This window comes from Caretta caretta, chromosome 26 (assembly GCF_965140235.1).
Source record: "Caretta caretta isolate rCarCar2 chromosome 26, rCarCar1.hap1, whole genome shotgun sequence".
Classification (NCBI taxonomy): Eukaryota; Metazoa; Chordata; order Testudines; family Cheloniidae; genus Caretta; species Caretta caretta.
The window spans coordinates 148,245-175,231 of NC_134231.1; the positions used below are offsets into that span (position 1 = coordinate 148,245).

General features: G+C 42.5%; 2 protein-coding genes across 7 annotated transcripts in view; one reads left to right on the forward strand and one right to left on the reverse strand.

The window, feature by feature from the left end:
• The window catches only part of POLB (DNA polymerase beta), a 25,084-nt gene extending 13,467 nt beyond the window's left edge, over positions 1-11,617 (forward strand). The window contains exons 11-14 of one of the 2 annotated variants that reach the window (XM_048829081.2): positions 52-138; positions 6,550-6,614; positions 7,979-8,118; positions 9,949-11,617. In XM_048829081.2, coding sequence (XP_048685038.2) covers positions 52-138; positions 6,550-6,614; positions 7,979-8,118; positions 9,949-10,043 — 387 coding nt within the window. In that variant the 3' untranslated portion in view covers positions 10,044-11,617. The remainder of the gene's footprint in view (positions 1-51; positions 139-6,549; positions 6,615-7,978; positions 8,119-9,948) is intronic. The other variant, XM_075123427.1, reaches the window with a different exon arrangement.
• On the reverse strand, positions 10,916-26,942 carry DKK4 (dickkopf Wnt signaling pathway inhibitor 4). Of its 5 annotated transcripts, XM_075123432.1 has the most exons (7): positions 26,575-26,942; positions 19,610-19,760; positions 19,336-19,520; positions 18,095-18,245; positions 15,174-15,320; positions 14,768-14,819; positions 14,302-14,654 (listed from the first exon to the last, which is right to left on the reverse strand). In XM_075123432.1, exons 3-7 carry the CDS (start codon positions 19,444-19,446, stop codon positions 14,618-14,620), a joined length of 498 nt encoding a protein of 165 aa, XP_074979533.1. In that variant the 5' UTR covers positions 19,447-19,520; positions 19,610-19,760; positions 26,575-26,942; the 3' UTR covers positions 14,302-14,617. The 5 variants fall into 5 exon arrangements, with proteins under 5 accessions (XP_048685046.1, XP_074979531.1, XP_048685047.1 ...); XM_048829089.2 differs by lacking the exons at positions 14,302-14,654; positions 14,768-14,819 and adding an exon at positions 10,916-11,585 and having other exon boundaries at positions 26,676-26,928; XM_075123430.1 differs by lacking the exons at positions 14,302-14,654; positions 14,768-14,819 and adding an exon at positions 10,916-11,585 and having other exon boundaries at positions 26,575-26,928.
• Between the last annotated feature and the right edge of the window lie 45 nt (positions 26,943-26,987).

Here is a 26,987-nt window from a genome sequence, read left to right on the forward strand (position 1 = left end):
GTAATGTTTCATTTCACTTTGTTTACATTTGACATTAATTATTGTTTCCAGCCAAAGCTTTTGCACCAAGTTGTAGAACAATTGAAAAAAATCCACTTTGTCACTGACACATTGTCAAAGGGTGATACGAAATTCATGGTGAGTCTTCTCTGAATATTTCATGTAAAAGGCAGTATTTCTGTGATTTGATATACAAGAAATATGCTGCTTACTGTTTAAAAATGGAAAGTTTATGCAGTAACTCAGAGTAATAGTTGGCTTTTTGTTGTAGGATGTTAATATTATAACAATCTGTTTGCAATAACTAAAGGATAGAATTTTTTTCCCAAGAAGCATTTTATCCCATTGTGTTTATATTTAAAAAAAAAAAAAATCTCTCAGCTACATGTGTGGAAATGTTGGTAGTGAACATTCTTTTTGTAGATTAATGTGTGGTTTTGCATTTTTTAAATTGTAAAAAACCAAACAAACAATACAAAAAACAAGTAGTATGTAAGGCGTGCAAACTCTAAATCCTATCCCCAGGTGACTTACTATCCAGTATGTCATAATGTTCACCACATCTCCATCCACCCTACTAACTACTATACTCACTTTCTAATTCTTTTAATGCTTCCCACCCACTGACCTATCTTTTCCCTTCTCATGCCCCATTACACACCTCTTTTACTACACCTACCACACATCTTAGGCCAGATTTGCAGACTCAGAGTACATTCCCACCTTGCTGTCACTGCTTGTAGCCCATAATGCACTTTCAGCTCCTTCAGCCTACACCAGATGATGATCCTGAAATTTGTCTTGAATTCACAGTTTGGTCTAGATAACCATATATTTGATGTGAAACTCTCCAAGATTCAGAGGAACCATCTTCTGCTGTGATAATAGCATCTGTTACTTGAAGATGTAGACTGCTCTGTATGAGTTTCTGTATCATCCTCTTGAGTTCTGGATGCCAGTTTATGGCATATGAGACATTTGTGGCTAAGCTTGGACATCTTTCTATGAATTTCACATAAAAATCAAAGTAAAGGAATCCCGGACTTCTTCCGGGCTTGACATTCAGAAGTAGGGCATTCCTCTGAAAAATTCCTTCTGAAGTCAAACCATGAAGTATTATAGAACAGAACAAGAAAGGAATCTTTGACCGCAGAATAGCCCTGAGGGTTTATGACCAGTCTTACACTTATTGTAATGTACCTTATCAGGATACAGACCCTTAAGCTAAGCACTCCTTTTTGTCTGGAAGAACAAGCTGAGGTCTTGTTTTCCAAAAGAGAAGTTGGGGTTTTTTTTAGGGCTTTTTTAAGTATTGAGTGAGTGCTATGATGTTTTACTTCCACCTGGAGTTTTGTCTCTACAGGCTCCAAATACCTTGTTCTTAAAGACCAGTGAAAAGTTAATCCCAACAGATGAGTAAAACCATAAGCAACAGTTCCACTCAATCATTGATATTCGCTTAATGATGATCTTCGGAAGCCAGAGATTTGTGGGACTGGTGTTGCTGGGCATGCTGTGGGAATCCACTTTTTGCTAAATGATCACCGTTAAGTTTATATGAAACCATTATATTTGGATAAATCATAGAAAAGAATGTAAAATATGAACCAGGATCCTACACAGAAACTATTTCAAGTGGGTATAAATATCTATTCTTGAAACTTATGAGGCTGTTACAGAGGGAAGGGTATTATCAGATGGTTCCGTATATTTTCACTTGAAGTAAAGGGGATGAGTATCAGAAATGGATTTCTGTGCTCACCTCAGTTGAACTCTGTATAGTTCCTTGTGAAATTAAACTTGTTGGTTTTCCTGGCGTTTCTTAGAAGGATAAAATCAGTGAAGTTGTTACCCTCCGTGCTCCTGGGACAAAAAAAAATAGAGTAAAATTAAATTGAACTTCATCCCAATACTCTGGGCTATTTCCACTTGCTAATTTAATAGAATGGCTCTTATTGATGAAGAATACATGCAGGATAGCTGCTCGATTGCCCCAGACTATGTAGTGTATATGTGTATGTACTTATGTGGGGCTTTCAAGTAGCAAAAGGAGGAGAGGGAGGACTTTATCAGCCACAGCAGATCAGTGAAAGCCACATTTAGAGAAGGGCCTTTATATTAGCAGAAGCTGCAGGGTCCCACCCAAAGTGGTGACCATTGATAATCCACCAGCTGGGTATTTTATCCACTGTTGTTAGACTAATAGGTAAAACCACCTGGAACACCAGTTTGTGGGATAAGCTCTTTCAAATGGAACTAGATCTATGCCAGAAACTGGTCACGCTGGGATTTATGTCTGGCAAACTAAAAAGAATTCTGTAGAGTAGCAGTGAATTGTCTGGTGTCTCACTCTAACCTAGGATATTTCCATTTTCCGTCCTCTTAGCCCCAGAGCTCCTCTGATCAGAAATATTTATATTTTCTGCTAAGGACAGTGTTTGATAGGAAACAAAGTGGTAACATTTTTGACTGTAATAACTTCATTTCTTCATGTCTCCACTACATGTTCTAGTCTTTGTTTTTAAAAGACGCACCAAAAATCAGTGAATTGTATCTCCCTTTCAAAGCTATTAAATAAGTGATGGTGGATTTGAGATGAAATTCAATTTCTGTAGGAATAACTGCTACTTCACCTTGGCCAGCTCTTCTGGTATTAGTACCAACTTGCTCTAAACTTAAATCTTGACCAATAGCATTTCCAATATACAAGTCTATAAGAATGTGACATTTTACTGCATATGTTCTGTGTAAAACAGTCATTACTGGAGAGGACGGGGTAGAATAAGTAGAAATGGCAGGCAGTTGAAATTTTGGAAAAGTAAGTGGGATCAGGACTGCAGCTAAAGGTAGAAATGTCCCAGAGTGAAGACAACAGAGGGTATAAAAGAATCTATAACACATTCCAAAAGGATACAGAATTGCTGAGCTTTCAGAACAAACGTAACCAGGGGAGGAAGGGGAAACCTTACAGTGTAGCTGGAATACATTTCTACAGGGTTTTTCGGTTTTCCTGTGTAAACAGCTCTGATCATTCATCGCAACTCCTCTTCTCCCTCATCCATCTGACAGTTATCCAACTGCACATAAAATAAAGATTGAAGGTGAATTAAATGGATTATACAATAATTCTTTCTGTAAGAGCCTTTCTGCCTTTTTTTTTAATGTCAGAAAATGCCTTTCCGTTCTGACTTGCTTTGGCTGTACTTCTTTTTATCCATGCTTTCCCTCTGCTTTTCTGTTTAGCTGTTGTTTTCCATTTGTGACCATGCGTTCTCAGCATATTTGTAATTGCTAAAGTAGAGGCCTGGGAGTTGGGACTCTGGATTTCTATTTGTGCCTCAGCTCCCCAACCTCAAAACAGTTACTTACCTACTCTGTAGGGAGGTGTTGTATTTTGATTTTTTTTTCTAAAACCTCATTGTGTTCTTTAGGTGAAAGGTGGCATACAGGTACACATTATTCTTCTCTTCTGTTTTAGCTTCTGTGTTAGGGGATGTCAGTTGCTACTCTGTTACGGAATTGATATGGTCTGTGTCCCTGCAGGAGGGAGAGATAGTTGAGATGGCCTTTTGAGTCCTTCACCTAACTGTTTTCTAGCTGATTGTGTGCCTTTGGGAAAGGAAGAGGGATTCCTGTTTAGTAACTCTCCAGTTGAGTATCAAGAGTACTACGTACATTTTCCCTATGTGGGGAAAATGGCCTGGTTTGTGTTAAGTTTGACACACCAGGCTAGTTTCAGCCTTGAGTGTTGTGATACTCGCAGAGTTTAGATTTATTTATTTATTTAGGTGGTTTTCAATAAGTTTACAAATCTTTGACAAATGAATATCAGAAACAAAACAATTATTATAACAGTTAGCTTTTGTTTAAAGAGACATTATACAGGAATATCGTCATCAGATCTTTATATTTAACATATTACGGCGTGATTATAATTAAAATCCTTATGTTTCTAGTGGTCTTGCTAAATTGAGTGAAATCTCAATATGCACACTTAACAGACATACCCAATCTGATGTATAATATTTAAAAAAAAATTGGACAGGTATTTTGGCTTTTTTTGTAGGTGAATGTATTTTTTTCTGAGTATTAAAGATAACCAAATAGCTAGCTAGCTATTTGTCCTCTGTCTGTATTGCTGGGTACGTAGTTGATGTGTTAATTTTTCTATAACAGCCACCACCTATATATAAATATAATAATTTTAACTAATCCTCTATGGTTGGGCTATTTTTCTTTTTTCAGTGTGAGGCTGTAAGCAGCTACTAGCAGATGGATTAATTCTTCATTTCCATTTTTTGTGACCATTTCCATTCGAAAGCCTTCGGAGGATTAGCAAAGGATCATGTGGTAGTAATATCCAACAATTTGTGATATTTGGTTACTGTTTGCATCCTAATACTCGCCGACTGGACACATCTGCCATATAGGCAAAAAATAATCTTCATTCACCACAATTTCTCCAACATTTATCCCCATTCAGTCTATATTTTTTAACCTGATCGGTGTGAGGTACCACTGAAACAGTATTTTAAAGAAGTTTTGTTTGTTGTGCTGCATACTGAAGTTGTTGGTACTCTTTTCCAGGTCAGACCCCATTCTTCTGGGGTAATTTGTCTACCCACATCCTTTTCTCAGTGAGTCATATATAGACACTATTTTGTTAGGGAAGCTGTCTGCAAAGATTAATGTAAATTAGTTTATTTTGTTTTGGTTTTTCCAGATTGCCATCACTTCTATTACAATTAGCTTTCTGTATAGAAAGGTTTCTGAGTGGTAGCCGTGTTAGTCTGTATCAGCAGAAACAACGAGGAGTCCTTGTGGCACCTTGGAGACTAACAAATTTATGTGGGCATAAGCTTTCCTGGGCTAAAGTGGGTTTTAGCCCACAAAAGCTTATGCCCAAATAAATTTGTTAGTCTCCAAGGTGCCACAAGGACTCCTCGCTGTTTTTGTATAGAAAGGGTTGTCTAGAAAGTTTAGAAACATTAATGCCTGAGTTGAGAATACAGGTACCAGGAGAGAGTGGGTCAGTTAAATTTCGTTTTGATAGCTAAATAAGTTAGAAAAGTTTCTTGACTGAATAGCTGCCCAGCTGTGCATGTGTATTCTGTGGCGCTCTCAATGTTTGAAGCTTTCTGGTTTGTGATTTGGATTAAAATCTGGATGATTTTCAGTGGATGTCATTGGCAAGGGAGAAGAACTTATTTTCTATCTAGTTCTATCCAAAAGCCATTCCGTAGCCTTTGCTAAAGGATGCATGTTTATTTCTGGAGGGTGTGATTTTTACTAATCATGGTAGCCTAGCAGTATGTAAACTGCTGCAATATTCTTGTTCATTAAAGACCCAGTGTTTCAATGTAAATGCACCCCCAGTCCACTACTATTTTGAGTTGTCTGGCTTGATAGTGCCATAGAATATTTGGAACGGCTAGTCCATTCTGTTTGATGGGTCTGTACCAAGTTACTGGTCTCACTCTTGGTATTTTCATATTCCATATAAATTCTAACAACGTCCTCTGTATTCCTATACTCAGTCTTCTAAAGTTAAGTGATAGTAATGAGTCCTAAAATGAATGTTTTCCTGGAAACAAAAAAAGCTTCATTACAAACTAGCAATCATCCACAGCTTTGTTGCTCAAGTTTATGGTAAAGATGAGTGTGAGGGTGGGCAAGTGTTTGCCTTGGTTTGTGCAAGTGGCACATGATGTGTTTGCTGAGGTGAGGGGCTATGTGTGTTTGAGGTTGTTGTGCTGAGTTTGTCTGAGGGTATGGTGTTGGGAGATTGTCCTGATGTGTGACAGTAACATTTGAGGGCAGTGCGTGTTTGGGATATTTTGTATCTCACTGATATGGCAGGCAGTTGAGCCAAGTAATCCACTATCAGTGCAGTCTCCTTCATACAACCAATGAAATTGTTTCACCCAAATTAGCTGTAGAGTAAGGATGGTGATATCACAATGGTCTGGGACTCTTGGCATGTCATAGATACATGTCTTACTGTAGCTATACACCCACAGGTGTCATTCATAGGGTCGCAATGGCTTAATATCCACATTTCTGTAATATTGCACAAATATTAGTTTATGTATATTTAACCCTGGTCTTCAGCATAGTGGATTATTGATCCTGATCCCTGGCATGCTTTAGTCTTAATACGTGCAGTGACTTCAGTAACTCCCGAAATGCAACCTTGTACTTGATAAGTCCAAGGGACAGGAGCAAGGTGCCAGCTATACAGTACTACAAAATGCTGGCATCTGATGCTTTATCTGTTGTTCTAATCTTTCTCTAATTCTTAATGTTTCTTTAGAAATCCTCGTGGTTATTAACAGGGGGAAATCATAAGGCAAAACAAGCAAGTTTAATAAGCAAAACCTTTTATATACCTCTCAGACTATATGCCTGTGCATGATGACATAACTCGACAGACTACATGATCTGCATTTTAAAACTATTTTTGTGTTTTTTTTAAAAGAAAAATAAAGCTCAAGAGCATTTGAAAACTCTGATAACTTTATAATTTCTGCTTTCCTTGTGTCCTTTTAGGGTGTATGTCAGTTGACAAGCGAAGAAGATGGAACCAATTATCCATACAGGAGAATCGATATCAGGTAAAATTTTAAATGGAATAGGCCTGCACCCCTAGGGTAGAACAGGCATTTGTTAAAGCATCATCCAAAATGGGGGCATTAGTCATGATTGCACCATGTCATGTGTATCATACAGAACAGGTCTGCACAGCCCACTCAACTTCACAATGGGGCATTTATGGAAGTGCTATGTCCCAGTCCCTGACTGCAAAGCAAGCCCCCCCTTCTCCTGATTCCAGAACAAGGATTTCTGTCTCTGTCCTTCCCCTCCAGCAATTACTGAACAGGGAGGTTTGTCAGGGTACTGTGCCCTAACTGCTCAGTAATAGTTTAATGTCAAGAGTTGTTGCCCTTCCCTCCCCTTCCTTTTGTGTGTGCCTGTAGGATGATGGATTTTCAGGCATATTGCAGTCCCTCCGACGGTGGTGATCTAGGAATAGTTATACAGAGTCCTGAAATGTTGTGCCAGTAGAGCATTGGGTTTTGCTGTAAATGGTAATAAGACTGGAGAAACTGTGCCTCAAATTGTACTGGTCTCAAGTTGCAGTGGGGGAGATTTAGGTTGCATATTTGGAAAAACTTTTTCACTAGGAGGGTGGTGAAGCACTGGAATGGGTTACCTAAGGAGGTGGTGGAATCTCCTTCCTTAGAGGTTTTTAAGGTCCGGCTTTACAAAGACCTGGCTGGGATGATTTAGTTGGGTATTGGCCCTGCTTTGAGCAGGGGGTTGGACTAGATTGTTAGGATTTAGATATTTAGGCCTGTCTGCAAAGGCCTATACTTTTAAACCAATTAAGGTGGTGGGATATAATTGAGGATGGGTTAGTCTATATAGTAAAACTTGAGTTCTGCTTAGCTATACCTTAACCAAGCAGAACTCAAGTTTTACTGTATGAAATGAGGATTTCACATCCCAGCTATTGATAAGTGAGTTCTTGCCAGACAGGATGCTATCAAACTAAGTTTTCTTTAAATCTTCTAGGCTCTTCCCTTTCTCTGGAGGTGATAGATTCAATCACCTTTTTAACAGCCCAGAACTGCCTTATTTCAATATGACTGGTGAGGATGTGACTGTTCGCTTCCCAACTTATGGCTGCCCCTGCTGTTTAGCCAAAGGCCTTAGCCTAAGAACAAGGCCTTAGACTATCATAGTGAGAGAAGGCCAATAAACAGGCAGACTGATTTTTGATTCCTGTTTTGTACCTCTATAATTAGCTAAGTGATAAGAATACACCTAAATTCTTAAATATACTGGCCTGAATATCTGTATCCTAACATAGATGACTTCCTGAGGTCCCTTCCAACTCTGATATTCTGTGATTCTAAGTGAATTCTAACTGACTTGTAACTGAGGTTTTTTTTTTTGTTTTTTTTTTTTACTCTAGGCTGATCCCCAAGGATCAGTATTATTGTGGAGTACTGTACTTCACAGGCAGTGACATATTCAATAAGAACATGAGAACTCATGCCCTAGAAATGGGCTTCACAATCAACGAGTACACAATCCGGCCCTTGGGAGTTACTGGTGAGTTTGGTCTCTACGCAAAGTGCTTTTTCCAATCTCTCTTGTTGTGATGCTCCCCAGGGGTACTCAGCGTTGTGAGGCACTTCACCCCTTCCTGCCCTTCATGAGAAGGGGTGTTGTCTGTGCCTGCTGTAGGTCAGCTCCCTGAAACCAAACCCCTCTGGCTACACAAAGACTGCTTTTGAGGCCTCCACATACATCTCTTTTTGTGCAGTCTAATAATAAGGACACACCAACCCTCAGAGTCCTTGGCCCGCACCTTGCAGTGTCCCACTCCTGTCACTGGATGCTCACAGAAATTAGTAGATTCGCTCTCCCCCAGGGAACAGTATACACACATTTGTTTGATTCAACTGAGAGTCAGCTCCTATATAACATTACAGCACTGAGATATATTTATAATGAAAACAATCATATGTTTATTATTGGAAGCTAAGATTTAAGAGCTAATAAGGATAACAATGGAAGCAGAAATGGTTATATATAAAAATGCTTCCTAGAGTTAGAAGTTTTAGTCTGTTAAAGTAGTTTCTCACCTAAAGCAGTCTCCCAGCATCTCCAACTAACATGGCTGAGATCCCCCTTTCATGAATGCAAAAAGCACTATCCTTTTTGGTTCCTCAGTGGAGGATAAAGAGGCATCCTTCTTGCCTTCTCTTCTAGCCCCCCAAATTAATTGTTTTGTCCCCAGAGTCAGGATGGCTCCCTGTGATTTAGTGTCTGGTGTCTTTCTATCCCCATTTACTCAATGTGCAGATTTGGCTTCCATTATATTGGTTTACAGTGATTGATTTACATGGCCAACAATGTGACACATGAATAAGCTTCCTTTGTGTGACTCAAAACTGGTTTGTCAAATCCACCTTGGAAGACAGTCTTCTTAAAACACATATTTTCAGTACACTTACACAACTCCTGAAATATCATCCATACGTAGATTTTTGCAACATTTCTGAGGATCAGTATGATACGCTTTTATTAGATACCTCACTTGACTCTCTTTGGATATATGCTACAAAAGCAATGTGGTGGGTCTAGTGAGTTTGTCAGGACTGCCAGGTGTTGTTACAGAAGAGTGAATCCTTTGCCGGTTGGCATTGAGGGGTTGTTAGGTTCACATTTGCCCTGAGAACCTTTCTTCTCCAAACAGACCTATACGCACATAATAGTATTTTGGGACGCTACTGCCAAATGCCATAGTTAAATGTAGCACGCTATTCTCTCTGACTTCAGAGACCTACCTAGTATCAGGAGGCATCTTTCTTCTCTCCAGCACCCAAGCGGTACTTTCACACAAGATATTAACCCCCCTCTGGGTCTGCCTGATCCAGCTCAATGGAATGATGCCATTGATTTCAATGAGAACAAGACCTGATTTGTGCCACACAGGGCAGGCATCTGTTTTCCAGCACTATAACAAGACTGTAGCTCTGTGTTGGCTTCGGATGGGCATACTGTCTAATTTTAACTGATGGTGTGTATTTATAAAGCTGTGTCAAGAGCTAGTGTTCTAGGATTGACACTCTGAGGTTGGGATACAGAGTTGCTGCATTTACAGTGATACATTCAACACCTGTTGATCAGGTGTGGGGGTTTTTTTGTTTGTTTGTTTTTGCATAGAAGTTCTAGTTTTTAGACCTTATCTAACTATTAACCAGACTACTATTTTCCCTTTCATCTCTTTATGCAGCTTCTTGGTTTTCAGACATCAGCCTTTTTTTTTTTCTAGATAAACCTGTCCTTTATAAAATGGTGTCTGCACAGCACTGCTAGTGATGCCTTGCAAAGTTGCTGTTTTTCACCCGTCTGTCATCTTTATTGTGTTTTCAGGAGTTGCTGGGGAGCCCCTCCCAGTAGAGAGTGAAAAGGATATCTTTGACTACATACAGTGGAAGTATCGAGAGCCAAAAGAACGGAGTGAATAACTTGCATTTATAGGTTTACTAGCTAGTGCTCAATTATTTTGTAGCTTTTATGAATAATCATCAGAGTCAAAGCTAGGTGCATATTTATTGCTTGAATATTACTTCAGAAGGTGTATATTACTGACACTGTTTTTAAACAGTAGTTCCATGGCACTAGAGTAAAATATGTTGTAAAATTAAATCACCTAGCATTGCAACTTGATTACTTTCCTTTTATTCAAAAATATCTTTAATACAAACGTGGTTTTTATCTGAATTTTAATTAGTCCCTTTGCTAAGGTGCTAAGATAAGTCTGCAGGGAAGATGAGGAACCAAGCAGCTCCCTCACGATAAAATTCCTCCTAGATTAAATTGGGAATTGGTCCAGACTTTTGTCTTCTAATAATAAATTATAGTCTGCCTTTGTCTCCCTGGGATACTGGATATCTGTGTTTAGAAAGCACAACTTTTGTTTTATTCCTTTCCCATACAATTTCCATGGAAAAATGTGGCTGCTCAACAAGGACGATTACTATTAGTGTATTCAGTGGTGGCTTCTAAATGAAGATATTGTGTTTGTCTTTCATAAAAGTCAATGCACTTGTCATAATATTTAAAATAGTCACCATGTGAATAGATTTATGGGTGGCCAAGTTAGGTGCAAAATAATGAAGAAAAGTCACACTATCCCCTCTTGTCTCTGACAGTAACAGCATTAGTCCATGGGGTCACTCTCTCCGCATAAAGAAAACTGCATTTTAATTTTGATACATTTCCCTGAAGTGCTGCAAGCCAAAGCTTTCTTTTGTGGCTCTGAACATCCTTGAAACATTTGGGAAAAGTTTGACCCTATTGACAAGTAAATTGCAATTCCTGTGAAAGAATCTACTAGTTCCTTTAGTACATTTTTTTATTTTATTTTAGTAAATAACTAAATAGTTGGAAAGCAGCTGGAGAACCTTTGAATTTGAGTATGATAGCTATAAAAAAGGACCCTAAATAGTTTGTAAAAACAGACAAAAAATCAAGCCTTTTTGTACTTCATGCTATCTGAAAGCAGAAGCGATTTTGTAAGCGTCTGATAGCTACTTAGTGCAGCCCACAAGGATACAGCAGAGCCCATGTGATCTAAATGTACATCTAAGGTTGCCCAGTGCCCAGATCTTGCTTTGAGCTGCATGTTTCCTCCAGCGCAGGGCTCTGTTGGCCTGTGGAAGGTTAGGGGTAGTTTTATAGAATCTTGCATAAATTAACTCTGGAGTAGACAGCGAATCCCTTGCTCTCCCTCTGGAGCCAGTGTGTATTGGCTCTTTAGCTTCTCTGGCAGATGTTTAAGCGCGACGGTTGTGGCAGCCTGGTGAGCGGTGGTCGGCAAGACAAACCAGGGCCACAATCACAGCGTTGGAAAATTTCTGGACCTTGAGCAACATCTTTGTGTCCCCGGCGGGAACAGACCAGTCCTTCACGGAGAACTGGCTTACAGATTTTGGTCCAGAAATGGCGAGCGCAGCAAAGCCCAAAGGCACAATCTGAAGTGCGAAGGCAGCTTTTTCCCTCTTGACCTGCAGTAAGCAGAATAAAATGTGTAACATACCCCATGTCTTCGAGGTTCTTGGCTTGAGCAGTGGGTCAGAGGAAAGTTGCTGAGCGCAAAACTGAGGATTGCTAGCAGAGAGGGGTGAGACTTGTTTCAGACCAGTCCTGATCTGCCCCATTGTGGAAAGCCCTCTGTCCTCCCCTGCAAAGATCTCTAGCTCAGGGGTGGGCAAACTACGGCCCAGGGGCCACATCCGGCCCTCCAGATATTTTAATCTGGCCCTCGAGCTCCCAGCAGGGTCAGGGCTTGCTTCCTGATCTCCTTCCTTAGAAGTTTTTAAGGTCAGGCTTGACAAAGCCCTGGCTGGGATGATTTAATTGGGTATGGGTCCTGCTTTTGAGCAGGGGGTTGGACTAGATGACCTCCTGAGGTCCCTTCCAACCCTGATATTCTATACCTCTATGATTCTATGCTCTGCATGGCACCTGGAAGCAGCAGCATGTCCCTTCTGCGGCTCCTATGTGTAGGGGCAGCCCGGGGGCTCCACATGCTGCCCCCACCCCAACCGCTGCTCCCACAGCTCTCGTTGGCTGGGAACCGTGGCCAATGGGAGCTGCAGGGGCGGCGCCTGTGGGCGAGGCAGCATGCAGAGCTGCCTGGTTGTGCCTCCATTTAGGAGCCAGAGTGGGGGACGTTCTGCTGCTGGGAGCTGCTTGGGATAAGCGCCGCCCAGAGCCGGCACGGCCGACTCCCTCCCACAGCCCAAACTCCTGCCCTCCGAACCCCTTTGTCACAGCCCGGAGCCCACACCCCCAGCCGGAGCCCTCACTCCCTCTGGCACCCCAACCCTCAATTTCATGAACATTCATGGCCTGCCATACAATTTCCATACTCAGATGTGGCCCTTGGGCCAAAACATTTGCTCAGCCCTGCTCTAGCTGATCTTCCAGCTTAAAAATCAGCAGGCATGCTCATGGGTTACATGTCAGTCATAACTGTGGACAAGGCTTGCAAGAATCTTCCTTCATATGGGGATTATTTTTCTAATTGAAAAAGATCTTTGGGCTCCTAATCCCTACCAGTTTTACCATTTTGAAATCTCTCTGCTTTATTCACCAAAGAAATTAGCAGCTAGTGTGGTGCCTGTGGAACATTACCAGCTGATAATAGAAGCTACTACTACTACTATGGCTCTGTTTTTGTCTAATATTTTAAAAAGAAAAAGCTGCACTGTCTACAGATTGCACACATAACCTGTCTATAGAATCATAGGACTGGAAGGGACCTTGAGAGGTCATTTCGTCCAGTCCCCTGCCCTCATGGCAGGACTCAGTATTATCTAGACGAGTGCTTCTCAAACTATCTGATGTGGGGGACTGGCAATTTTTTTTTCCCATGTGCGTGCAGACCAGTAGCCGATGGCTCACGGACCGGCACCGGTCTGCGGACCACCACTTTGAGTAGCACTGATCTAGACCATCCCTGACAGGTGTTTATTTAACCTGCTCTTAAAAATTGCTAATGTTGGAGATTCCACACCCTCCTTGGGCAATTTATTCCAGTGCTTAACCGCACTGACAGGAAGTTTTTCCTGATGTCCAACCTAAACTTCCCTTGCTGCAATTTAAGCCCTTTGCTTCTTGTCCTGTCCTCGGAGATTAAGGAGAGTAATTTTTCTCCGTCTTCCTTGTAACAACCTTTTTACATACTTGAAAACTGTTATCCTTTCCCCCTTCTGTCTTCTCCAAACTAAGCAAACCCCATTTTTTCAGTCTTCCCTCATAGGTGATGTTTTCTAAACCTGTAACCATTTTTGCTGTTCTTCTTGGGAGTTTCTCCAGTTTGTCCACATCTTTCCTGAAATGTGGTGCCCAGAACTGGACAAAATACTCCAGTTGATGCCTAATTAGCGTGGAATAGAGTGGAAGACAAGAATGTATTTGAGTAACCTAACTCTCCCTTTCCTAAGTTCTCTCTTTCCATATATGCCTATTTGTGATTTACTCTTAAATTGTAAGCTCTTTGAGAAAGAGATTTTCCTCTCTATGGCCCCATTCCTACAACCATTTAAGCACATGCATAAGTGTTTGCAATTTCAGACCTAGCATATGCTAATATAGTACGAATAATTAATAGTAGTAATAGTTCTTTTGAGCTTTATGAATAACTGAGCTCTTTGAGACCTTATTGCCCTCTGCTGCTTTGGTTCTGTTTGATCCTTTTCTAATAATGTCAGTTTCCCTAGGTTAATGTTGTTATATGAATTTTAACTTTTGTATTCCCTGTCTTATTTGTTAATGTAATATTAAGGTTACATATTTAGTTTCTTGCATTTAGAGATATTCATATAACGTTACCTGTAAAATGGGGATACTGATACTGACCTTTATTAAGTGCTTTGAAATCTGATGAAAAGCACAACATAGCAGCTAGGTATTATCTATTATTAAATGCAAACAATGTGAAGACAGCCCCAAAGAGTGGTATCCTAAAATGAACTTACATCCTGGCAATAACCTATGTTAGAAAATTTACAAATAAGAAACTAATCTAACAATGTTTATTCTGAGCAAGTACTAGCACTCGCAATTTAAATAAATGGAGAATGGCACATTGCTGAATGTTCTTTTAACAAAGCCTGACCTCTTTCTCCCCCTCCCGCCCCCACACACCTTTGCTAGTTTGCTATAACTAGCAGAGTTGGTTTCTGACTTATGACAGGTGATTTGTAATGAGCACAGTGTAAATTGCTAAGTCGATCCAGATTCCATGCTGCACTTAGTGCAGCTGGGGATGGAGAGGGACACCAAGGTAGTTGTACTTCAGGTTTGGTACCTGGATTCTAGAACTGTCCAGGGGCCCAAAGGCTGCAATAATTTGAACTTGGCTGTCCCTAGCTCAAAAGGTGGTCGAAAGCTGAGAATAGCCTTGGAATAAGGACATTCCAGCTGTGCCCCCTATGCCAGTGGCACACCGGGGGTGGCAGAGAGCTGCTTTTCCTGATGAAAAGGGAATTTCCAGATAACAGCCAGAAGGCTTGCTTCATCAAGTTTTGCATCACCAGAGCGGGGTCCAGAATCTCGTCAAAATATTCCTAGTGAGTAAAGAGACCATGTGGATGAGGTAATATGTTATTGGACCAACCTCTGTTTGTGAGAGAGACGAGCTTACAAAGAGCTTGAATATAAAAGAAGTTACCTCACCCACCTTGTGTCTCCAATATCCTGGGACTGATGTGGCTGCAACACTGTATCCAAATCTAGTAAGTAACAGTTTATATTTTTACAGAAAAGATTTTATGGGGATTATTGTTCTCTGCATTTGTTTTAACATAATTCCTGATGATTTAATACTCAAAACACCTAATTCTGTGATTGGCATTATTATAACTTCCATGTAGGAAGTAATGCGGTTATTCTCAGTGCATAATTTTAAAACATGCTGGGACCCATCTGTTTGTTTGCTTTACGTAATAGAATGCTAGGGGTCTCCTCCTTTTCCTAATGGAAGATTACATACACATGCCTCCGTATAATTTTACTTTTCTAATCTGGAATATATTTCTCCTCCAAGATTGAATATAATTATTTCCCTGCTTTTAAGCCCATTTTACCTTTATGGCTTGGAGATTTGACAAGTCCTTTTTTAGAGTTGTTTTCTTGGATCTGGTGTTGAGTTGTCCCTTTTGAATCAGAACCATCCTGTTCGTCAGTCTTTCTTCCTTCTGTTGGGGTAACCTCTTCAGTCTGGCTGCAAACATCTGGTGTAAAGGTGGAAGGTTGTAATTTTGGACAGAAACGGGGAGGGGGGGGAGAGGGAGGATGGCGACATTGCTGCTTTGAGACAACAAATGATCTTTTATTCCGGATGTGAAAATGGATCCAATTGCCTTCTGTCTCCCTCCCTCATACATCATGCTTTTATAGGTTCATACCTGCGTAGATTTTAAGGATAAAAGGGACCATTATGATCACCTTAGTTTGACATTTTACGTAACAAACCATAAATTCTCACCCAGTAACTTCTGCATGAAACCTCTAAGCTCTGTTTGTGATATAGCAGTGGTTCTCAACCAGGGGTAGGCATACCCCTCGGAGTACACAGAGGTCTTCTAGGGGGTACATAAACTCATCTAGATATTTGCCTAGTGTTACAACAGGCTACGTAAAAAGCACTAGCAATGTCAGTACAAACTAAAATTTCATACAAACAATGACTTGATTATACTGCTCTATATAGTATACACTGAAACGTAAGTACAATATTTATATTCCAGTTGATTTATTTTATAATTATATGATATAAATGAGAAAGTAAGCAATTTTTCAGTAATAGCGTGGTGTGAGACTTTTGTATTTTTGTGTCTGATTTTGTAAGCAAGTAGTTTTTAAGTGTAACTTGAGGGTACGAAAGACTCCTGAAATCAGACTCCTGAAAGGGGTACAGTTCTCTTGAAAGGTTGAGAGTCATGGAGCTATAGCATATCTTTTAGAAAGGCATCCAGTCTTGATTTAAAGATTTCAAATGATGGAGAATCCACCATGTCCCTAAGTCAGTTGTTCTAATGGTTAATGAGCCTAACTTAAAATGTGCACCTTATTTCTACTCCCAATTTATCTAGCTTCAGTTTCCAACCATTGAATTTTGTCATGCCTTTTCTGCTAGATTAAAGAGCCAGCTGTCCGCTATCAGAAGTCTTTTCTATATAGGAGTTGTAAACCATGATCAAGGCATCTTCCATTTCAATATCTCTGCCTTCCAGAATACTGTCTCCCATCTTATAGGTGTGACCCTATGTTCTTTGTTTCTACATGTTTGTGACCTTGCGTTTGACTGTGTTAAAACACACATTGTTCAAGTGAGCCCACCCTACCAAGTGATTCATGTTGGTCTACATAACTGACCTGTTCCCATCATTATTTATCATTCCATCAATTTTTGTGTCATCTGCAAACTTTACCAGCACTGATTTTACATTTCTTTCCAGATCATAGATACAGATGTTGAATATCATTTGGCTGAGAACAGATCCCCGTGAGACCCCCACTGGAAACATCCCCTCTTTAGTTAGTGTCAGCTAATCTAGTTACTAATCTATTTAATATGGCCCATATTTTAGTATAGTGTTAAACTTTTAATCAGAATGTCACATGGGACTCAAACACATTACAGAAATTAAAGATAGTTGTGTTGACATGATATATTTTATTAACCCAACTTGTCATTTCAGACACACGATTATTTTTAAGATCTATTTTCCATAAAACCATGTTGATCATGACCAATTATGCTACCATCCTTTAATTCTTTACTAACTGGATCCCATATAATCCTTTCCATGACTTTGCCTGGGATTAATGTCAGACTAACTGTCCTATAGTTATTCCTGATCATCACAGTTACTCTTTCTAAACAAGATTTGTTAAATCAATATTAATGATTCAGAGAACTCTGGCAATTCTCTAATCTTGGATGCAGGTTATCCAGTCCTGATGATTTTAAAAATATTTAATAGTTTCTGTTCCTACTTACTGGTGGAATAGTGAGGATGTTAACATGTCGTCTTATCACTGTAATATATTAAAACATCATTGTACTATAGTAGAACTTCAGAGTTACAAACCCCAGTGTTAGAAACTGACTGGTCAACCACACACCTATTTTGGAACCGGAATTACACAATCAGGCAGTAGCAGAGACCATAAAAAAAACCCAAAACACACCGATACAGTACTGTGTTAAACATAAACTACTAGAAAAATAAAGGAAAAGTTTAAACAAAAAGATTTGACAAGGTAAGGTAACTGTGTTTGTGCTTGTTTCATTTAAATTAAATGATTAAAAGACGCATTTTTCTTCTGCGTAGTAAAGTTTCAAAACTTTATGAAGTCAGTGTTCAATTGTAAACTTTTGAAAGAACAACCATAACGTGTTGTTCAGAGTTACGAACAACCTGTCTATTCCTGCGGCGTTTGTAACTGAGGGTTCTACTGTACTTTCCCCAAACAGAATTATTATTGAATACTTTTGCCTTTTTCTGTATAGCAATTGATATCTTTACAATCCTTATCTAATTTCAGACCGATGAAATTGTTCAGATTTAATTTGTTCCTGATATATTTAAAGAATTCCTTCTGATTGTATTTAACCCTACTGGCCATAGATATATCCCCCCCCCCCACACACACACACACAAATTGATACCTTTAGCTTTTATGAATTGTGTGCCGTTCCTAACTACCAATTTTAACTCGTTACTATCAACTTCCCTGTTTGACATGTGTTCAGATGCATGTATAGGACTTTTATTACTTTGTTATTTTACAGATGCCTCATGGTAAAGATAGTTGCTTGTTTTAAAGAAATGCTGGAGAGTTTGATGATCTCAACGTTAGCAGGAGGTAAGGGAAAACCAGGAAAATTTTTAAAACAGGCACCAACCACTTCTGTGTTTAGACCATATAGATTATAATCATGTAGTTCTAATCTCTACCAACCTTTAAATAACACAGACACCAGATGATTATTGCTTACCATTTATACACATAGTCCCTGGGCAGCACATAGCGTTACGCTTGCATCTTCGTCGTAACCCACGACAGGTAACACAGAAGGACGCTTCATCTTCATGCTTGAGGCAGAATTTGCTAGCATTACAGTCCTGGTCTGTTACGCACTGTGAGCTCTACAAATTAAAAATAACTTTCCTCAGAAGGGGAAAATGCTGTAAATCAGCAATACTTAGAGTAGCGCGCACACACACACACACCCCTACTGCCCCCTTCATTGATCAGTCCAACATGTTATTTTTGGAATAATCTTTCTGGGGTCTGGTCTATGATCTCCCATTTGATGGGGAGCTCTCGAGGACAAAGGTCTACACCTCTCTGTCCTGTATTGGGACCAGCACAGTTCTGATCTTCAGCAAGTAACAGAAACAGCATGTTAAAACTGACATGTTTTTTAAAGCAGCAGTTTGTGCACGTTTGTGTTTATTATATGTGTCAGTAGTGTAACTAGCCTAATGTTACACAGCAAATCACTTCCCAAATCAAGATTAGAACTCTAGCAGCCTTTGCTCACCCCATCTTGCACTCAGTGCATTTTAGAGCATAGTGCTCTGCTGAAGAGCTGATCAGTGCTGACAGGCCATCACTTGCTCTAACTTCATTTATATTTTAAGAGGGTGAAATCTTGATATCATTCCCCTTCTCCCAAAGGGACACATTTTTCCATTTTTAAAATGTTTCCAATTTAGAAATACACAACAGCTATGACCGTATTAAAATTCTGTTTGCTGGGATGGTTGATTCACCTCCAGTTATCACATAGCTGGGTCTGTTGGGGTCAGGAACATAAGTATTTTTTAAAAAAGAAAAGGAGTACTTGTGGCACCTTAGAGACTAACCAATTTATTTGAGCATGAGCTTTCGTGAGCTACAGCTCACTTCATCAGTGAGTCTGATGAAGTGAGCTGTAGCTCACGAAAGCTCATGCTCAAATAAATTGGTTAGTCTCTAAGGTGCCACAAGTACTCCTTTTCTTTTTGCGAATACAGACTAACACGGCTGTTCCTCTGAAACCTATAAGTATTTTTTGTTTCCTCTAACAATTCTAATACTTTCTGGGCCAAGCACTATTCCAAGCAATTGTAACCCTTCTATTTAAAAACTGAAATTAATCATGCGATTTTTGCAGAATATTACTAATATTTTGAGATCATTTAACCCTTGAAAATTCAATTCAGGTCTCCAACTGACCCCCAGAGCTCTCACCTTTCTGGTGCCCTGCACTTCAGCTGAACTCTTGATGCTGTTGTAGTCTAGAACCAGGGCTACCAATGGGGAACAGATGCAGCTGAGCCCCAGCAGCAAGACTGCCACCATTCTTCAGGCAGGTTGATCTGGTTTCCCCCGTGAGGTCTGGTGCGCTTAGCACTGTTGTCTAAGATATGCTGAAGCTTGAAAACAAGCAACACAGATTCAGCAAATATGGGATATTTGTGAATCTTTTTAAAGAAAAATTCTTGAATAAAAGTCCTTTTCTTACATTTTACATCTCTAGCCGAAGAGGAAAATCTGTGGAGAGGAGCTCTGTCCTTCTGGGGTATTTATAGCCAAGTTTGCTGTCCTTTCCATCCCCTCCTCTCCTCATTTCCTTCCTCTTCAGCCCACACAGACTTCAACAAATCTCTTCAAATCTGTTTGATCAATAGTTCAAAACAAGGATTCAATAAAACGAGCAAGGAGGTAGGGCAGCAGCAGCAGCCACCTCTCCTCAGGGGCTGAGCCACTCCTAATTATTGCATATCAAAGTTAGTTCAAAGGGACAGTAGAGGAGCAGGATGTTTGTATCAAAGGCAGACACTGCAAATCACCTGCATTTCCTACCCTCCATAATCCCTTTGCAAAAATTTTTTTTCTAAGATCTGTTTTGACAGCTAATTGTGCTCCAAGAAAGAGTGATTCATGTTGGCCAGTCTGCCAATTACTAAACATTTATTTATCCCTGGTATGGTGGGAGTATAGAGGAAACTGTCTGTCTGGTTAGCTCTGGCATCCAGTCACAATTATCACTTGGTTCAAGGCAGCTGCCAAAATAATCCCTGCTCGAGTCAAATATCTGTTTGGGAAAGTTTTCCTGCTTCCTGTAGTGGAACAAAGCTGTTTGAAGCTAGTGTTCATTCTGAAAACTAGGATATGTATCTGCTTTGATCCCGACTCCAAGTTGCGGGAGGTTTATACTAGTAGTAAAATCACAGAATATTTATCTTCACAAAATTTGATTGTCATCTGTATCACATTGCCTTAACTTGAAATAATTGGAACTGGATTACAGATCTATAGCTGATTACTTGCAGAATTTGACATGCCTTCAGTATCTCCAATCAGAAAAGTCTTTTTCGCTCACTCAGAACTTTGCCATTCAGTTGTCATGTTGAAACATCACCTAGGACAGATTGGAAGTGGGAAGCCTACATGTGTGCCTTAAGCTACTCTGTCGTAATGTTTTAAAGTTAGAAAAAGAATAAGCTACCTACTGTTTTTATCATTGTACGTTTCATACTAACTTGGAGTATTGACAGGATCTGCTTATTATGCCATTAATGCAGTATGTAGGACATTTATGTAGGACATAAATAATTTCTCCTGAGTCCTATTGCAACTTGGCTATCAAAGGGAGGCATGAGCACAGGGCTGGGAGTCAAGAATTCCTGAGTTCAAACACTGGCTCTACCATTCACTTTCTCTGTGGCTTTTTGCCTCTGTTTCTCCATTATTAAAACACCCCTTCAGAATAATGTAATAAGGATATATTAAACAGTTAATGTTTGTACAGGGCTTTGCTCACACAGTTATATAAATGGTGTTTGCCTCTGCTGTATTGTCAAAAGCAGTTTTTAAATTTTGTCTGCCTTAGATACTAGCCATGCTATTTACTATACTTGAATAAAGTGATAGTTTTCCTAGGAAGTAGCCCCCCCAAATAATTTAGACCATCATCCTTTTTATATCACAAACCTACATTTATCACAAAGAAATTAAATGATAGCTGGAATGGGTGCAGTTTTATTGTTAGGGGAACTCTTCTTCCTGAGTGAGCTGTGTTTGTCCCTTCACAAGTGGCTTCCCCATGGTCAATTCTTGTTCCCTGTTAGAAACACACTAGTCCTCTGGAACAGCACAGATCCCTTTTAAGAACATCAGTAGTGAGAACAGGGAAAGAAAAGGGGTCAAATCTTTTGCCTTTTTTAAGATGCTTTATTTTTATTTCCCCAGCTCCAACCCACAATTTAATTCTGCCCTACCTAGCTTCCCTCCTTTCACACACCACCAGCTTTTGAGCATTCCTGCCACTCTTCCATATAATCTTCCACTTTAGCAATAGCTTCCAGCCACTGGGGCAAGAAAGAGGCTCTTCTGCATTACTTCGCTCTTCCTGACCCACCCACTTAGAGCTGTCACAGTAATTGCAGCAGCACAAGGCAGTCCCTTTTCCCAGTGTACCCAAGTCTGGCTGGCAAGGACTGTGTAGCCTTATCTACACAGAATTTTTAGCAATTCTCATGCTACTGGTTTAGTCCTAGTGTAGCTGCATCAGTGCTAGATCAAAGGTGGGAGAATTTCTGAACGCCTTCCATATCTGTGCTGTATTTCTGGAGGAATATTTCCCAAGTGATAGACTTCCTTCCATTAAATATCCCACATCCACATTCCACTACACCACCTATGTAACAATCTCTAGATTTATATCTGCTCTTGTTCAAGTAGATTAAAGCAAGTATAATTATGACTCCTGACTCAAATAGTTTAAGAGAAATATAAAACTGATTTGGAGGGGAAAAAAAAACAAGTTTAAACAATCAAAGTTACTAGGGTAAGTAATTCCCTGGCAGTAATTTACAGGAAATCTTTATTGAGGTAACAGATGAAAGGGAGACATTGATGAGCAGACAACATTACAGGAGATATTTATTGTAATTTTTCAAAAGTGTGTTAGTCATAGAAATCAAAGTCAGTACTTCAAATAGTTTACAATTTAAGCTTAGATGTGACATGAGTCTGAGTAACACACAATTTGGAGGGGTTGTAGAAGGGCCAGGGTAACAGTATAATGTGGCTTATTACATTAGGCATGTGTATGCCTTTTTCATTCAGTTAAGATGGGGAGAGTCCAGAAGAGAGCAACAAAAATGATAAAAGATTTAGAAACCCTGACCAATGAGGAAAGGTTTAAAAAAACTGGGCATGTTTAGGCTTGAGAAAAGAAGACTGTGGGGATGATCTGATGAGACTTCAAATACGCTAAATGCTGTTATAAAGAAGTGTCCCTTAAAGATAGGACAAGAGGTACCGGGCTTAATGTCCAGCAAAGGGGATTTAGGTAAGGGATTAGGAAAAACTTTATAAGGATTAAGTTTTGTCATACTCTCTACACTGGCAGCTTGAAGGGAGACTGGTGTAAAAGTGTTACCATGGCTCTGAGCCATCAAACAACCCTTCTACATGTGCAGTAGTCTTCTTGTGTCACAAATCGTAGCCAAGCAGCCCCTTGTGTTTGCTCACTGTGGGTCCCCAGGTATAAGCTTTCTTGGGTCTCAGCAGGCTGCACTACTGTTTCCTCCCTTTGTCCTTCTCTGGCACATTTCCTGGGCACTGACTTTCACCCTGCTACTCTTTCATGGAAATGGAACCCCTTTGGCCTCCAGTACCGGTGCTGAACCCCAAGATACCTCAGAAGCTTAAACATTCTCTCCCAGAACTCCACCCTCAGGTGTGACCTTGTAGTTTACCATTTTAACTCTCTCACGAGGCTTGTAAATGTTAGCATGTAACACATCTGACTCTTTGCCCAGAGTCTCACACAATTGTTCTTTTATTTAATCATATAAAGCACAAAAGAGTACAGATCAAACAAAATAGTAAACCCTGCACCTATTACCCCTGCTTTTTCCTCACCATTGCCGGTCATTCTTTGGCCTGGGGTCCAAATCCTGCTGCAGGGCATTGCTTGTCTGCTGAAATGTGAAAGCTTGTCCTCCAGCTCAACCTCTTGGCCCTAGGCTAGACCATTCCCTTCCCCTCTCCTGCTCCAAGTTCGCCCTGTGTGGTTCCTTATTTGACCCCCTGACTGGTCCCCCTGTACTGCTCCTGGTAAATTTCCACTGCTCCTACTTTCCTCCCTCTCTGAAAAAGGGTAGGGTAAAACTGTTTTTCCTAAGCTTTAGCTCACCTACTGTTCCAAGGGGTTTGCACCAGAATAGGATTGTTGAATTCTAACTATTCCCCATTGTATCTGTTCTAGGAGGATGTGACACCACCCTTGGCAGCTAGGATGGGATTCATAGTCACACAGAGGCATTCAGAAATACTGCAATTTTATAGTACAACATCCCAGTGTCACCGTCTGGGCCGAGTCTTTGCAGAGCGGGGTCCTCCCTCTTTCGTGTAAGCAAGCCGTGCTTGCCTTATTGCCGAAGAAGGGGGACCTCCGCGATTTATGAAATTGGCGTCCCCTCTCGTTCCTCAGCACGGACTACAAGGTCGTAGCAAAAGCCATCTCACTGCGGCTAGGGTCCGTGCTGGCGGATGTGATCCACCCAGATCAGACCTACACCGTCCCGGGCCGCACCATCTTTGACAACCTGTATCTGGTCCGGGACCTCTTGGAACTTGGGTGTAGGGACGGTCTGTCGTTCGCCCTCCTGTCCCTGGATCAGGAGAAGGCGTTCGACAGGGTGGATCACGGGTATCTCCTGAGCACTCTGCGAGCGTTTGGCTTTGGACACCAGTTTGTGGGTTTTATCCAGGTGCTGTACGCCTCCGCAGAGTGTCTGGTCAGGCTCAACTGGACCCTGACCGAACCAGTCGGCTTCAGGCGAGGAGTATGGCAGGGGTGCCCCCTCTCGGGCCAGCTGTACACTCTGGCGATCGAGCCCTTCCTCTGTCTCCTCAGCAGGAGGTTGATGGGGTTGGCGCTGCAGGAGCCAGAGCTGCGGCTGGTCCTGTTGGCATCCACCGATGATGTGCTCCTTGTGGTCCAGGACCCGGGCGACTTGGCGCGGGTGGAGGCTTGCCAGGCCATTTACTCGGCAGCCTCCTCTGCCCAGGTCAACTGGGTCAAGAGCTCTGGCTTGGTGGTAGAGGTCTGGTGGCAGGCGAGCTCCCTCCCACCCACCCACGCTTCAGGCCATCCAGTGGAGTGTGGGTCCGCAGCTCTATCTCGGCGTTTACCTTTCTGCCACGCATCCGTCTCCACCGGAGAACTGGCACGGTTTAGAGGGCAGCGTGGTAGAGCGGCTCTGGAGATGGACAGGACTAGTCTGGTGTCTCTCCCTTCGAGGGAGGGCACTGGTGCTTAATCAACTAGTCCTGTCCATGTTCTGGCACCTGCTCAACACCCTGGTCCCGGCCCCGGATTTCCTGGCCAACCTCTGGAGGTTGATTCTGGAGTTCTTCTGGTCAGGACTGCACTGGGTCTCTGCAGGGATTCTCCATCTACCCCTGGAGGAGGGAGGGCAGGGCCTGAAGTGTCTCCGCACTCAGGTCCATGTCTTCCGCCTCCACGCCCTGTAGAGGCTCCTTTATGGTGCAGGTAGTCCGGCATGGAGCGTACTGGCACACGCCTTCCTGCGCTGCTTCCGAGGGCTCCGATACGACTGGCAGCTCCTTTACCTCCATCCGAGAGGTCTTCCGCGAGACTGGCTGGATCCCCTGACGCTCGCTCAGCGCATGGGGCTCTCCAAACCTCGTACTCCCCTGCGTGTACTTCAGGAGGTGAGGGCCGCTTTGCTGCCCGCTGCTTGGGTTTACCTCGACCAGGTCCTAAGGGAGGGTGTGCCCCGTCCAGCCTCCACACCAGGCCCTCGGGACCGTTTCGTCAGGCCTCTGCCCCGTGGACCCGACCGAAACCACCCCACCACCACCTTCACCGTGAGCCGGTTACCCAAGCTGCAGGTAGTCCGTTTCCAGACCGCGCTAAGGAAACATCTCTACACGCTCGTGCTCCATTCCCTTCATGTCCTCACTCTCGCGTCCCGCCCTGACACAAAGTGGCAGGACCTCCTGCCACCTCTAGAGGGTGAGGAGCGCCGCTGGGCCAGCCTATATTCCACCTTGGTCCCAAGGCCCGTCGAGGATATTAGTTGGCGGCTCCTTCACGGGGCCGTGAGCACGGGCGTGTACTTGGTGCGGTTCACCCCAATCCCGGACACCTGCCCCTTTTGTGGTATGAGGGAAACCCTGGCGCACGTCTTCCTGGAGTGCACCAGGCTGCAGCCCCTATTCTGGCTCCTCACGAATATTTTGTTAAGATTTTCGTTGCACTTTTCCCCTCATCTCCTTATCTATGCACTCCCTGTCTGTGGCCCCACTAAGTCACGGGACCTCTTGGTCAACCTCTTCCTGGCCCTGGCTAAAGTGGCCATCTATAAAACCAGCGTGAAGAGGTTGGCCGATGGAGGCTTCTGTGACTGTGGGGTCTATTTCCGATCCTCCCTCCGTTCATGCCTCCAGGCAGCGTTCCTCTGGGCGGCATCCACTGACTCCCTTGACGCCTTTGAGGAGCAGTGCGTGCTGTCCGGGGTTCTCTGCTCGGTGTCCCCGTCCGCTTCCCTTCGTTTGACCCTTTGACTACACTCCTGTCCCTCTTGTTCATTAGTTGTCCCCCGTAATTATTTGGTTTTCAAGGTTCTGTGGCGCCCCCCACCCTTAAGCTGGGGGGGGGGATACTTTAGCAGTGCGTGGGCTTTGCCTGCCCCCTTCCTCGATCCCAGTATGATCAGCCATAATTTGTACAATGATTATGAGACAGGTGTGGTGTAGGAAAATGTGACTGGGATGAGTGTTGCCAACTCACAATTTTGAGTCTTGAGATAGTGGAGGATAGTTCTCTTCCCCCTACTGCTTTCCCCCCGCTGACCAATCTGCAGCTGTTGGAATAAAAAAAAGTCTACTTTTTTAAAAAAAAATTGTCAAGTGTCCCATCCTAGCACCTGTGGGAAAAGGCCTGAAAGTATGAAGCAAGTTCACTGTAAAGGTTCAGAACCCAAAAGCCAAATTAAAACAAAGGCCAAAATTATAATTAAAAAACAACCCCCTGTGATTTTTAAGTTAATGCTATTATTTGGGGGAAACTGATTCATGATTTTTAAATGCATGGGATTGACACTAGGGTCATAGTGTGAGAAGGGAGGAGCTGAAGGCTGTGTGTAACAGAAGGAAGATGACATTTTGGGGAGACATACTTTGTAGGTGGGAGAAATGGCTTTGAGCTGGGGGGACTAGATGACCTCCTGAGGTCCTTTCCACGCCTGATATTCTAGGATTCTGTGTTGGAAGGGATGTGTTGGGGGAGCATTGGGGTGTGAACAAAGTGTGTGGGGGGGAGTACGGTCGTGTCACGATGGTGGAGGGCTCTGTGTGAGAGGCATTCATGCTCCAGCTTGGGAGAAAAGGTTGCGGGGGGACGCATGGGGGAGTTTGTACGTGGTGTGCGGGGTGGAATGGAATCACCTTTTCCAGGTGGAGACTGGGAACATCTGCAGCAGGGACTGGGCCTGTAGCGTTCAGGGAAGTGTGCACCGCAGATGGTGGAAGCTAGCAGTTACTCCTACCCTTGGCGCGGGCCTGTGGGTCTCACTGCTGGGCTGACGCAAGGGTGGAGCAGAGCGGGGCCGGGCCGGGCCGGGCCTGCCTGAGCGGCCTCGGGGACGGCGCCAGCGGAGAGGCCAGGTGGCGGCAGCGTGCTGCCGTGCCCCAGTTACCGCTGCGGAGCCGATCAGCCCAAGGGCAGCTGAGCGAGCCAGGGCCGGCTCCGCCAGCAACTGTGTTTGCAGCCTCCGGGGATCCGGGCTCCCGCTCGCTGGGGCCCCGCTGGGAAGGGCGACCCGCTGGGGGTTGCCATGGCAATAGGCCGGTCATGGCGG

What these genes read in the sequence shown, in the direction of transcription:
- DKK4 (XM_048829089.2), bottom strand. Translation starts at nt 19,446, where the DNA reads ATGGTGGCAGTCTTGCTGCTGGGGCTCAGCTGCATCTGTTCCCCATTG. An exon ending in AGGGACTATGTGTATAAATG is followed by an intron (nt 15,321 to 18,094) that starts GTAAGCAATAAT and finishes CCTTTACACCAG; the next exon opens with ATGTTTGCAGCCAGACTGAA. An exon ending in CAAATCTCCAAGCCATAAAG is followed by an intron (nt 11,586 to 15,173) that starts GTAAAATGGGCT and finishes TGCTTACTGCAG; the next exon opens with GTCAAGAGGGAAAAAGCTGC.